The sequence below is a fragment of the Monopterus albus genome, unplaced genomic scaffold (assembly GCF_001952655.1).
Source record: "Monopterus albus unplaced genomic scaffold, M_albus_1.0 scaffold259.1, whole genome shotgun sequence".
Taxonomy (NCBI): Eukaryota; Metazoa; Chordata; class Actinopteri; order Synbranchiformes; family Synbranchidae; genus Monopterus; species Monopterus albus.
In genome coordinates this window covers 796089-808421 of record NW_018128139.1, presented here as the reverse complement: position 1 = coordinate 808421, position 12333 = coordinate 796089, and the positions used below count along the sequence as shown (strand labels likewise).

Below are 12333 nucleotides of genomic sequence, written 5' to 3'. Positions count from 1 at the left end.
TAGCTTGTTTAATAAACAGTCCTACAGCTCCCTCTGCCAGGAGAGCCTCGTCATAGGCGCCAAAGAAGCCACGGTCACACATTTCATTACACCAGTGCACGAAATTATTTTGTTCGGTACCACGCCGGCTTGGACTCAGTGTGCCAAGCCATTTGTTCAACAATTGGTACAAGATAGCACCTAGTGTGCCCATTTTACACTCGCTCCAAATCTTAATGATCTCACAGTCAGTCATAATGCAAAATCAATATGCCACACCTGCCTCCTGTCCGTTATGAGATGCTCTTGGCTCGGTGGAAACTGATCAAATTGTGAAGATCCTACAGAAGGCTAACCCCTTCTGCGCACAATTTCTGGGGGTTAATTCCCAATCAATTCCACCGTTTTATCTCAACAGGACAGGAGAACATCGTAATCTGTCTGCACAGTTTTCTCTATCTTTCTATGCCCCCCCACAGAAACCCCACACTACTACACAAGGCACGTTAACTCCACAATGAATTCTCACCGTGAACCTATTGTCCAGAGTGATACAGTTGCGGAAAAATGTTTTAATCAGCCTTTTGTGCAGTTCAGCCGCCCCACAATATCATGACCCTGTACCGTGTTACAGTGTGGGATTTATCAAAGATCCTAAATTCCAGGCGAGAGGTCTCACTCGCCTGATCTTTTCAGGGGGAATAAAATGAAAAAGAAATCAAGCAATTTAGGAGACAACTGCTATGAATTAGCAGGAACTCGCTTATAAAACGTGAATTTTACATCTCTTTATTGGTACCAAATTCTGTAATCAACAGTACTTATTGACTCTCCCTGTCTTGAGACTATGTGCTTGTTAACTGTACATGTGACAAATGAACACACCAGCACAGCAGTTAAAACACAGAGAATAAGGCATGTGTTTTCATTAACCTTACTGTTTGGAACGTCGAGAGTGGGCAGCCCACACATCAACTTTGATTTGGAAATAATTCAATGTGCGGAGTTTATGTGTTAATCAAAGGTTCCGCTTACCTTGTTTCTGCCCGGGCTTTAGTTGATGTATGGGACTGCACCGCTCTTGACTGAAGACCAGGAAGTCACACTGCCGTTGCAGAAAAACAGTCAAATCAGGACTGCATGTCGGATTTTTTTTTCAGCTCAGCCTGGTACAGGAACGCCGTTGTTCATCCGGGACCATTTGCTTGGGAAAGTGGACCGGTCGTCTGAAGAGTTCAGCTGGTTCACGGGTCAAACGGCACTATGCATTAGTCTGTTCGGTATCACGCCAGCTTGGACTCTGTGTGCCAAGCCATTTGTTCAACAATTGGTACAAGATTGCACCTAGTGTGCCTGTTTTACACTAGCTCCAAACCTGAATAACATCACAGTCGGCCATAATGCAAAATCAATCAATGCCACATGTGACTTTTGTCGTGTAATGAGAGGCTCTCTGGCCTAACGGAACCAAATAATTGCAAAGATTCTACAGAAGATTACGTTCTTCTGCGCGCAAAACTGGGGGTTAACTCCTCTCAGTTCCATTATTTTATCTCAAAATGACTGCAGCCACCCTAAACTAATACAATTCTCCCACTAAAGCCTGTTTCCCCCCGGCCCGTTTACACTGCTACACAAGGCACGTTAACTCCACAATGAATTCTCACAATGAATCTTTGTCTAGAGTGATACAGTTGTGGAAAAACGTTTTAATTAGCCATTTGTGCAGTTAACCACCCCACAATATCATGGCCCTGTACCGTGTTACAGTGTGGGATTTATCAAAGATCCAAATTCCTGGCGAGAGGTCTCACGAACCAATATCTATCTGACTAAAAATACCTAACACGTGTATTGTCTGAAGAGGAGATTCTTCTCCTGACTGAGAATTGTACAATGTAACTGCAGTTGGCACAAAAGACTTCCTGTAGTCTTCTTTGTCACAGCAGAGCTGAAGAAATCTCTGACTGAAAACAGTAGGTTGTGGAGAGTATATGAGGTGCCACAGAAGATTACGTTCTTCTGCGCGCAAAACTGGGGGTTAACTCCTCTCGACTTCCTGTAGTCTTCTTTGTCACAGCAGAGCTGAAGAAATCTCTGACTGAAAACAGTAGGTTGTGGAGAGTATATGAGGTGCCCTTTAATCAGAATCAGAATCAGAATCAGCTTTATTGGCTAGGTGTGTCGGACACACAAGGAATTTGACTCTGGTACATTGGCTCTCAATGTGCATGTGCATATCCCCATGCAAGGGGCAAGTAAACAGTACCGGGAAAACTTGCCGTTTGTAAAATACCACCTTTAATTACGACCAAAGACAGATCATTTTGTTCAGTCTTGCCTGAAGAGCATAAAATCATTTGGTGGTGAACATTATTTTGAAAATCTGTTGGCTTCCCGACTTCCTCTGCAGCCGAAGGCAGAGCAGAGGTTATAAAACGTGAATTTTACGTCTCTTTGTTGGTACCAAATTCTGTAATCAACAGTTCTTATTGACTCTCCCTGTCGTGAGACTATGTGCTTTGTTAACTGTACATGTGACAAATGAACACACCAGCACAGCAGTTAAAACACAGAGAATAAGACATGTGTTTTCATTATCCTTACTGTTTTGGATCCAATTTGGAACGTCGAGAGTGGGCAGTTCCACACATCAACTTTGATTTGGAAATAATTCAATGTGCGGAGTTTATGTGTAACAAAAGTTCCGCTTACCTCGTTTCTGGCTGGCCAGTTGATGTATGGGACCGCACCGCTCTTGACTGAAGACCAGGAAATGATACCAGTCGAAATCAGGACTGCATGTCGGATTTTCAGCTCAATCTGGTCCAGGAACGCCACTGTTGGTTTGGGACCATTTGCTCAACTCAGAGAGACGAGGCGGTCCAAGTGGATACAAAAAACCGTGCTGGTTTATTCAAAGGATCACAGGCTAAATTAACATTACACGTCCAGGCGTCTTCCACCTCCAATACTGCGCGCAGGCAGACGAAGAATGAAAGACCCCGAACCCAACAGGCCTGTACATTATATCTGGTTTGGGCTAACCCCATTCTACACAGGGACATCAAACCGTGGCGTCACCTGATATGCCAGCTTTACAGCTGACCGAAGCAGTGGTCAAAACATGGAGAAAATCAATGTGTGTGAGTGTTGATTGAGTGGTGTGTATCTAAGAACATACAGGACATTCAGGGACATGTCCGGACATTAAGCCTAGGAAGATATTATGATTAAGATTACGGCTAAACATATAATAATAATAATAATAATCATCCTGCCTGCTGACAATCAAACTTTTCTATCTAGTTATCCTTACCCATGTACACCCTGCTAAAATCTCATGACAATGACTAAGCGTTTAAACAGTCTAACTATACATCCTGTCTTCACTAAACATTTCTAATACAACAAGTACCTAACCAATACCTATCTGACTAAAAAATACCTAACATCGCACAGATCCTTACATTTGCCTGTTTTCCTGTGTCCAACACATCAGCTTTGAAGGCTGAATGCACACTTACTGCCTAATATATCCCATCCACTGATAGGCACCATTGTAATGAGGCAATCAATGTTATTCACTTCAACTGTCATGTTATGGCTGTTAAGGTGTATTGTCTAGGGCCGTGACACACCAAGCCCACCATCAAGCTATCAGTGAATATCAGTCGTGACTCTTCCTCCCAGTGTGTCTCACACCATTGACACTATTCAAATCCTGTAGGCAGCTTTTCAGCCAATTCGACATGTTCAATTGGTGTCTTCCCATTGGGCCTTGTCTGTGAGAGAGGCCACTCTGATTGGCTGCTCATCTTAGCGGATCAATGCACAAGCAGAGAAAGGTTCAGGAAAGCCCCTTCGGGCTGTCATTGTAGTATCCATGATTTTACCGATTTAGTGCAGTTTCTTCTTTTTTTTTTGACTCCTCAGTCTTCTTTCCTCCACAACCAAAAGACCAAGGGTGGAGAATGGTGGTGTCATTTGCAACTTCTTATCAGACATAGTCTTGATTAGAATCAGGTATAAACAGCAGCTGCTGTGAATGAGAGCTGCTTTGTTTGCACTTGTATTTCTGCATTCTAGCTCTTCTCCTTTCCCTTTCTGAATAGTGAATACAAATACCACCACCTGCTGGTAGGGGGTGTTATTTATGTCACGCAGCATATCTGGTATTAAAATTAAGACTAGTTGACTAGTCTGAAAGGAATGCCAGTCAACTGATATGCACAGCATTTTAGTATTTTTGGGAGTAACATGCCTGGGTTTGATGCTGTGGTAGGTCTCATCTTCCTAAACAAAGTGCATACTTCCTGTTCAGTTGTGAACAAATGATATTCATTCTTCCCTGATCATATTCCTTATTGCATTCCTTTCATTCCCCAAGTCAAGTTTATCAAATCTATTATAAAATATATTCAAATCATTAGCATATTCCTTACTTCTGTCTTTCCCTTTTAAGCTCCTGAATAGCTACTCCTGAACCTCATCCCTTTCCAAAATTGTTTTTTCACACTTTCTGGACTGACTTTAATTTTCCCCTTTGTCACTCTAAAAAAGCCTTCTTTTTCTCCTTAAACAGTGTTTTAATGTCAGTAGTGAGACATGTTTTAGAATTAGGATAAGCCTTTACCATCTATTCTGGAATGATGGTGTCAGTACAGAAATACATATACCCGAATACAGTCTCTGTCAGTTCAGTGATTCCTGTTGGTCCAGCAGCAAATATAGTCCAGTCCATTTCACAGAAACTGTCTCTCAGCTGTTCACTGTGATTTTCTTTGGTTTTATTTTCTTAATTAGTGGAAGGTATTTAGGATACAAATGCACCAGGTTATGGTCAGCATTCCCTGGATATGACAGTCTTAGGGCAGAGACACACCAAGGCGATATGAAAGAACTAGTAGCAACAAAGTCCAGCTGTTGCATTGCTTCATGTCACCTTTGTCTGGGCCAGTCAGGTTGAAAAATTGGCACTTGAACACACTGCACAGATGACAAGACATGTGCCTGCATGAACAAAATAACTCCCCCTACCAGTAGGTGGGTGTGTCTGTAATTACCATTCAGTAAATAAAAGAAGAAGCGTGGAAATAAAACTGTAAACAAAGCAACTGTCATTCAAATGGGAGACACCGGGAGGACAAGCCCCCGACAGATGCTCATTAAAGGCCTGACGGTGGCCAGCGGCCCTTAAGAAAGCTTAAGCATCCTTCATGTTTGTGTAGCATTTATCTATCATGTTGTTCTATTTTTCTTACTGTCTCATGAATTCTCTTACCCAAACTGCAATAATTTAAGCACTATTCCATATAAGTCTCATAAGCATCTCCGTCATTTCAGTATATCGTATGATCCTTTATGGTGTGATCTTGGCTCTTAACTATCACCTGATGGATGCTGTCTTTTTCCTTCCCCAGGTTACAAGTGCCCACACCTCAAAGTCAAACATTGTCAAGTCAGGAAGCCCCAAATCAACACTAAAGCATATATGGACAGAAAGCAGTAAGGATATGTCTATCAGTAGGCTGCTGTCACAGACTCTGCACGGCAAAGAAAACAGCACAGCCTTGGACCTTCAATATGACACCCCAGAGCCCTACTCGGAGCAGGACCTGTGGGACTGGCTGAGGAACTCCACAGACCTGCAGGACTCAAGGCCACGGGCTAAACGGCGGCCCATGGTCAAGACAGGGAAATTCAAGAAAATGTTTGGCTGGGGGGACTTCCACTCCAATATTAAGACAGTCAAACTCAACCTGCTGATCACTGGTAAGATTGTTGATCATGGCAATGGCACCTTCAGCGTCTACTTCCGCCACAATTCCACAGGCCAGGGAAACGTGTCGGTCAGCTTGGTTCCTCCCACCAAGATAGTGGAGTTTGACCTAACAGCGCAGCAGTCCGTCATCGATGCAAAGGACTCAAAGTCCTTCAACTGTCGTATTGAGTATGAGAAAGTCGAGAAGGGTGCCAAGAACACGCTCTGCAACTTCGACCCATCCAAGACCTGCTACCAGGAGCAGACCCAGAGCCATGTCTCCTGGTTGTGCTCCAAACCTTTCAAAGTCATCTGTATCTTCATTTCCTTCTACAGCACCGACTACAAACTGGTGCAAAAAGTGTGCCCAGATTATAACTACCACAGTGACACTCCCTACTTCCCCTCTGGCTGACAGTGCCATGCACTCACTCACAGCATAGTGGACAAGTGGAGCAGACACTGGGGCCACCCGTCCCAGGGAAATGTATATGTTAGCCGTTCTGTCCCTAAACATGCCCATACCAGTATCAGTCATCCAGATGGTTTCCGAATTTAATGCTCTGAATTCTTCAGAAGGAGCACATATGTTAGCTGTTTAAGAAGGTGGTTTGTAGGATTGTAATATGCTTAAAATGACCTGGAAAACTCTGTGATTATAATAAGTTACAATTTTTTGTTCCTGAATTATATTTTATCCCTGTTGAACTATTTGTAGAAAGCAAGGGCGTATTGGTACTTTTGGGGTTGTTAGTCATCACTATTAACTTCTGCCCATAGTTGTTTGCTTTAGGATTAGTTCACACTTACCAGGCTAGAATGTTATTAACTTTGCTTTTTCTGTCTTAGCATATGTCATTACACATAAACTCTCTAGACAACAACATATCAACTGTTTGACCCTGCTATGCTCTTTACACTTTGCAGTTCATTCTGCATAACTAGAAAACATAATTAACTCATTTTAAAAGAAAAGAAATAAATTATGTAGAACAGATGTTTTTTTTTTACAAAACCTGAAGGCAGCTGAAGAGAAGATTGAAGCTTCAAATGTGAGTTTGATGCTTTTAGAAATGTGAGGTGGTTTTACCTATGTAGGGGTGACCTTGAAATGAGCAGGCTTATCGTTCAGGCAAGTCTCAGCCAGGAGAGAAAATGTGTTAACACGCTGAGATACTGTAATGCTGTCAATCCACAGCTGTCATCACAGTGTTCCTGCTGTTGCAGGCAGATGCTGGCTTGTTGGGTAATTGGTTCATTCTTGGCAAACTGAATGTCAGATTACCTGACTGATTGATCAGTGGTATGTTTGTGGAAGATTGGGCTTTCTCATTGTCACTTAATATATCAAATGTAATGTATTGAATTCTATATCTTACAGACTAATTTCTATGAATGGTTTGTATTGTACATAGTTTTTCCCCATTGCGCTGCTTCAGTACATGCCCCACATGAGCTGTGTGTTTCCACCCTTTCCACTAAGTCCTCTTGTTCACTCCACTTATGCTTGTTCTTGGTTCCTCTAACAAAGATAATGATGTTGCTGCCCTAGATGTGAATTTCATGAAAACAGCAATCCTGTGCAGAAGCTGTAAAACTGACTAAATATATTAACAGTATTCATTGAAATGATCTTTATGATGGGTGGGGGAGGGTGGGGTTTGTGGAGGTGTACATATAAATTAAATTATACAGTAAATTTTATCAACTGAATTCGGGTACATGTGAGTTCTTTCTGTGAGTAATAACAAGTCAGTAATGATTTGCTGAAGTCCAGTTACCTGTCACTACACCTGTTAGCTGTGGAAGGAGAGTGGGCTACAAGAAAGTGCTTTCAAGTTCCCAAGAGGCTTGACAAGAAATCTAGACAACACAAAGATGGTGAAACGGATTGTACTGTGTGCTTACAGATTGTACTTGAACTGAAAGGACTTAGTTTTATTGCTTACCTGGCACATGCTCATTGTCATCATATACACTGAATCTAATACTGTAGGTCAGTGTTGACAAACAGACAGCACAGTACCCCAATTTTAATGGCGTAAATGCTAAAAACATAGAAAATAGGTTCCTTATTAATAACGGTGCATGCAGAGCAAAATGGTTATTTCTTATCTTTTCTGTCATCTATCAGCATTACCCTGTTAGAAAGGCAGCAGTTCAACAAACACAAAGAGTCCAAGCTTTTAGTCCTGCAATGGGTTACCCTTGAAATAAATTCATCATTTTGCCATTTTCTCTGGCTTGTTGGTTTTCTGGTTTCAGGGACATGAATGTAATTCTTAAGGTTCAAGATTAGTAACCTTTTTATTTTATGTACACCATTTTTGAGGGGTGTGCCCAAAAGCAGAGGTGGGTTCAAAGGGACCGAGTCCTGGATCTAGGTGCATTTGTCCAATAAATATTAGCAATTTTGGTGACCACTGTGTTGGCACAGCCAGGCACAACCAGGTGCAGCATGGAAGAGAGGATGAATCCCTTATTACTGAGGAGAATGCATTATAAGCAGCTGGAGTCACAGCGGGATTTAATAATGGCCAATCAAACCAGCTCCACTCATCAACAGATGCCTCTGACAGACAAAAGGTTTATGTCAATGAACAACCTGCCCGCCCCCCCCAAAGAAACAACTCCACAACACTACAAATATTAATATACATCACCACAAATATGCTGTCAGTGGTAGAATTAACAGGCAGCTGATGCCTACTGCTGCAGCAACTAATGGAATATCAGCAGGCCCCTACAATCTTTGCAAACTATTAGGTTAGAGGCAGGTGTATTTAACCTCTACTGTTCTTCTCCTCTGATGTATATTTGACAGAACACATTCACAGTATGTTCTTAGTACATAGTACAGTTGTCTCATCAAAATATTTAAATAACTGATGACAGTATCTATGCTGTGCTAGCAGTATTTAAGGCAGGCAGGATTTTGGAGCAGAGTGTGTGCATTCTGAGCAGGAAAAATTATGGAGCTTGTTTCTGTCTGGGTAGTCTGTAGTATCAGTGTGTTTCATTTGTTTTTATCATTTTTCATGTCTTGCTGTGCGCTCTGACAGTGTCCTACGCCTTCACCGTCCAGTAGCAGCTCTGAGCCTGCATTTAAATATGGGTCAGGTCTGACATTTGAGTTGGGTCTGGGATTGATTTTGAGATAACTGCAGATAACAGATTGCTTCATGGTGAGTTTGCCCATCTGGTGGTACAGGGTTGAAAAAAACAAACAAACAAAAGAACAACTCCCTTACCACATACATGAACTTGTTTAAAAAATGGTTTTTTTGTTGTTGTTTGCAGAATATGATATGAATTATTTTGTGGTGTTATTGATTATATGATTATGAATCTATGTGAATAGGGCACAACTGCAAAATAAAAGTGTCGTGACAGATCTGATGGAGCTCAGGACTCATCCTGAGGATAGTTGCATTACTCCAGATGGTTTTCCATTCTGATGTTCAGAAAACCAAAGAACATTATCTGCTGTTGGATCCTGTGTCCAGAGGTTTAGATATTGAACAAAGTTGCTGCTGCTGTGGCACCCATGTGTAAATTTACACACAGCCCTTCTCTCAAAGCAGACACTGTGGCACACATATTGCTGTTGCTGCTGTGTGATGAATCTAAACCGAAGAGAAGTTGTTGTACTCAACTCCCTCACCACATACACCAGCAGTATTGATGTTTCTGTAGAACTCCGGCTCATGGGACTCATGCGGATGAAACTGTTGGTAATCTTTTTCAGTCTCAAGGTGTGTTTGATGCAGACACCAATCTGCAGTAGATGGAAAAAATGGGTGACCAAAAGAAAAGGTGAAAACCGAAAGGTGTTTTTGACTTTTGGAGAGAGAGAAATGTACCAAACACGTCCAATTAATCAGTCAGCCCAAGGAAAATTAAACTAAGGATACTTCACAGCCAGGACGTTCACTGTTTGAACTGCTGTCGTCAGGCAGATGGTTCAGAGTAATCAAATCAAGGACCATTACATTCAAGAATATCAGCTGTTACCACACTCAATGCTGCTAAAATATAATATGCCTGTGTGTGAGGAGGGGTGTGAGAGGTCTGTTATTTTGTTTTTTTAGTGGTTAAATTTTTTATATGGTCTTATTTCATTTGTTTTCAAAATACTGTTTTTCTTTTATTGCTGCACCGACTGAAGGTCACTCTAAAATTTCGTTGTACATGTTAAAATGACAATAAAGGATTATCTTATCTATCTACGCAGCCTAAAATGCATTTGCAGCAGCAAATGATGAGGCTTTTGGTTCTGTATTAACACATAATTGATCATTTTATTGCACAGTGGTAATTAATCATATACATAGACTGCATAGAGTGTTAAGACAGAAATTGCACATCAGTCATGCTTTACAGCCATGGTCAACTCAGAAAAAGCACAGCAAATGCACAAGCAGTTGTTTATCCACATCAGAAAAGGTGCCTTAAAATTAACTTAAAAAACAAACAACAACAAAAAATACACCCAGCCAAGCATAGTTTAAATTCAGAGAGAAATAAAAGAATTGAGAGCACACACTCATTAACTTCTATTACTATACTGTAACTCATGCAGTGCAACCTGATTGATACCCTGATGTTTTGCTTCTGTGCAGTAACACAAGTAACTCATTTATTAATATAAATGGTGCTCCATATAAACACTATAAGGCAAATACAGTAGCTGTCCTGCAAATAGTGAGAAATTAGTAAATTGCTGTTGTTTTCACAGCCTACAAATCAAGGGGCAAACGCATGGCTTTAGTGCTGGAAGCAGACATTACATCATCATAGTCCAAAGAGTGATAGAATTCAAATGGCAAGAGAAAGGAGGTTGTACTCATGGATCCTCTGAGGTACATTTTAAGCTGACCTGCAGGGGAGAGCAGTGTCTCAGTACTCTAACAAGTCGTGGGGAGAGTGATGATCACTCCAAGTGGGGTTTGGGAAAGTGTCGAGAGCACACACATCCATTACAGCCACGAGGGACTGAAACTCCAGCCCAAGTGGTACTTGGTATCGTCACCCATGTGTAATAGTGATCATATGGATCTGCAGCTTCTTTTTTGTACCAGTGTCTGTTGACTGTGGGAGCACAGCTGCTGCTGCCCTTGTTATTCAGTATTGGTCCTCCTGGAGGCAGCTGTCCAGCGCTGCCAACTTTCTATTGAGAATCCTATTCAGATGTGTCTTAAGTCATCACTAGTTTTCACACTTGTTGCTTTTTGCATACTATTTGTGGCCACAGATCCTGAGTCTTGCCAGGAGCCTTCTCTCTCTGGACCCAACTGATTCCATTTTTCTGCACACACAAACCCTGACATTGTTTCCTGACATTACAGAGGCCCCATCAAAACTGAAGCCAACACAGAGAGATAGGGTCAAGTTGCAGTGGTTCAGTCACTTGTAATATCTCCTCTGATGTATCACTTACACTCATGTCACTGAAGCAGACTTCCCGCTCTTTTATTTTGTCAGATTTGCCCAAGTTTGAGCTTTAACTCATTCTTATATTCAGCTGCCATAGAGGTATAAAAGGTGCCTGATGATTCAGTGACCTCTATTTTGATCTTGCATAAAAGCAAGGAAGGTGATGACTGCTGCAACTCATTTTGCCCATCTGGGCTCATCAGTGTTTTGTTTCTAGGCTGCTGCGCTAAATGATCTGTGGATTGTATCTGCAAACTTAAAGTTCTATAAAGTTCCTTTTTTTGAGAACATCTGCATTTTCTCTCTGTCCATGTAGGGGAAGGTCCTGTTTAAAACAGCAATATCCTGTTATAATATATAATATACTGTTAGATTATCTCAAAGAGTGGAAAGCCCATAGCATCTCAGTTCATTTGATTTAACACATTTCCTTGGCCTGCAGTTAAGCTGGTCCTGTAACACTGAAACCTGTTCAATGCCATTGACTGGGGCTTGCTTGTTTTGGGGTTTTGTTTGTTTTGTTTTTGCATACTTCCTGTATGTGCTTCAAATCCATAAACCCCTCAGTCAGAAATGCCCTCCATCAGGAAAATTCCTGTATACTGGGCCAGTGAGCTGGCCAGTGCTTGGTGCCTGCACCAATGTGTTACTCAATCTCTAAATATCACCTGGTGTTCACAACTTCTGTCTGATTCTAGGAATAGCCCTGAACAGCACTATGAATTCCACAACAGACTTTGAACAATACCATAAAGCAAGAAGCACCTCTAAGACTCATCTGCAGATAATGAAAGCCTTTCAAGAAACAATTTCCAAGAGGTCAGTAAAATCCTCACCTCCATACATTTCAAGATAAAGAAAATCTGTGGTTTATCACAACTTGGCTTTTATTTTTGTAACTCCAGCCTTCATTTCAATTGATAGTGTTATCATAATGGATATTACTGATGGCCAATAAAGCCTAATAAAAACTAAACAATAAAACTAAAATGAGAGCTGCAGATGCTGTAACCACTCACCACACAAACATTCTGGATCTACAATCCTGCAGTTTCACAATAATGTAATGTTCTGATTCTGGGCCACTGTCAGTAGTTGACAATTTCCCAGTCTCAGTCACAATCAGACACAATTCAGGCAGTACTCACATGTAT

The 12333-nt window shown here is 41.4% G+C and overlaps 1 protein-coding gene across 1 annotated transcript in view; it reads left to right on the top strand.

Annotated features, from left to right (window-relative positions):
* The window catches only part of nxph1 (neurexophilin 1), a 79450-nt gene extending 69626 nt beyond the window's left edge, over positions 1 to 9824 (top strand). The window contains exon 2 of the mRNA XM_020621421.1: positions 5403 to 9824. Coding sequence (XP_020477077.1) covers positions 5403 to 6158 — 756 coding nt within the window. The 3' untranslated portion in view covers positions 6159 to 9824. The remainder of the gene's footprint in view (positions 1 to 5402) is intronic.
* The last annotated feature ends 2509 nt before the right edge of the window (positions 9825 to 12333 follow it).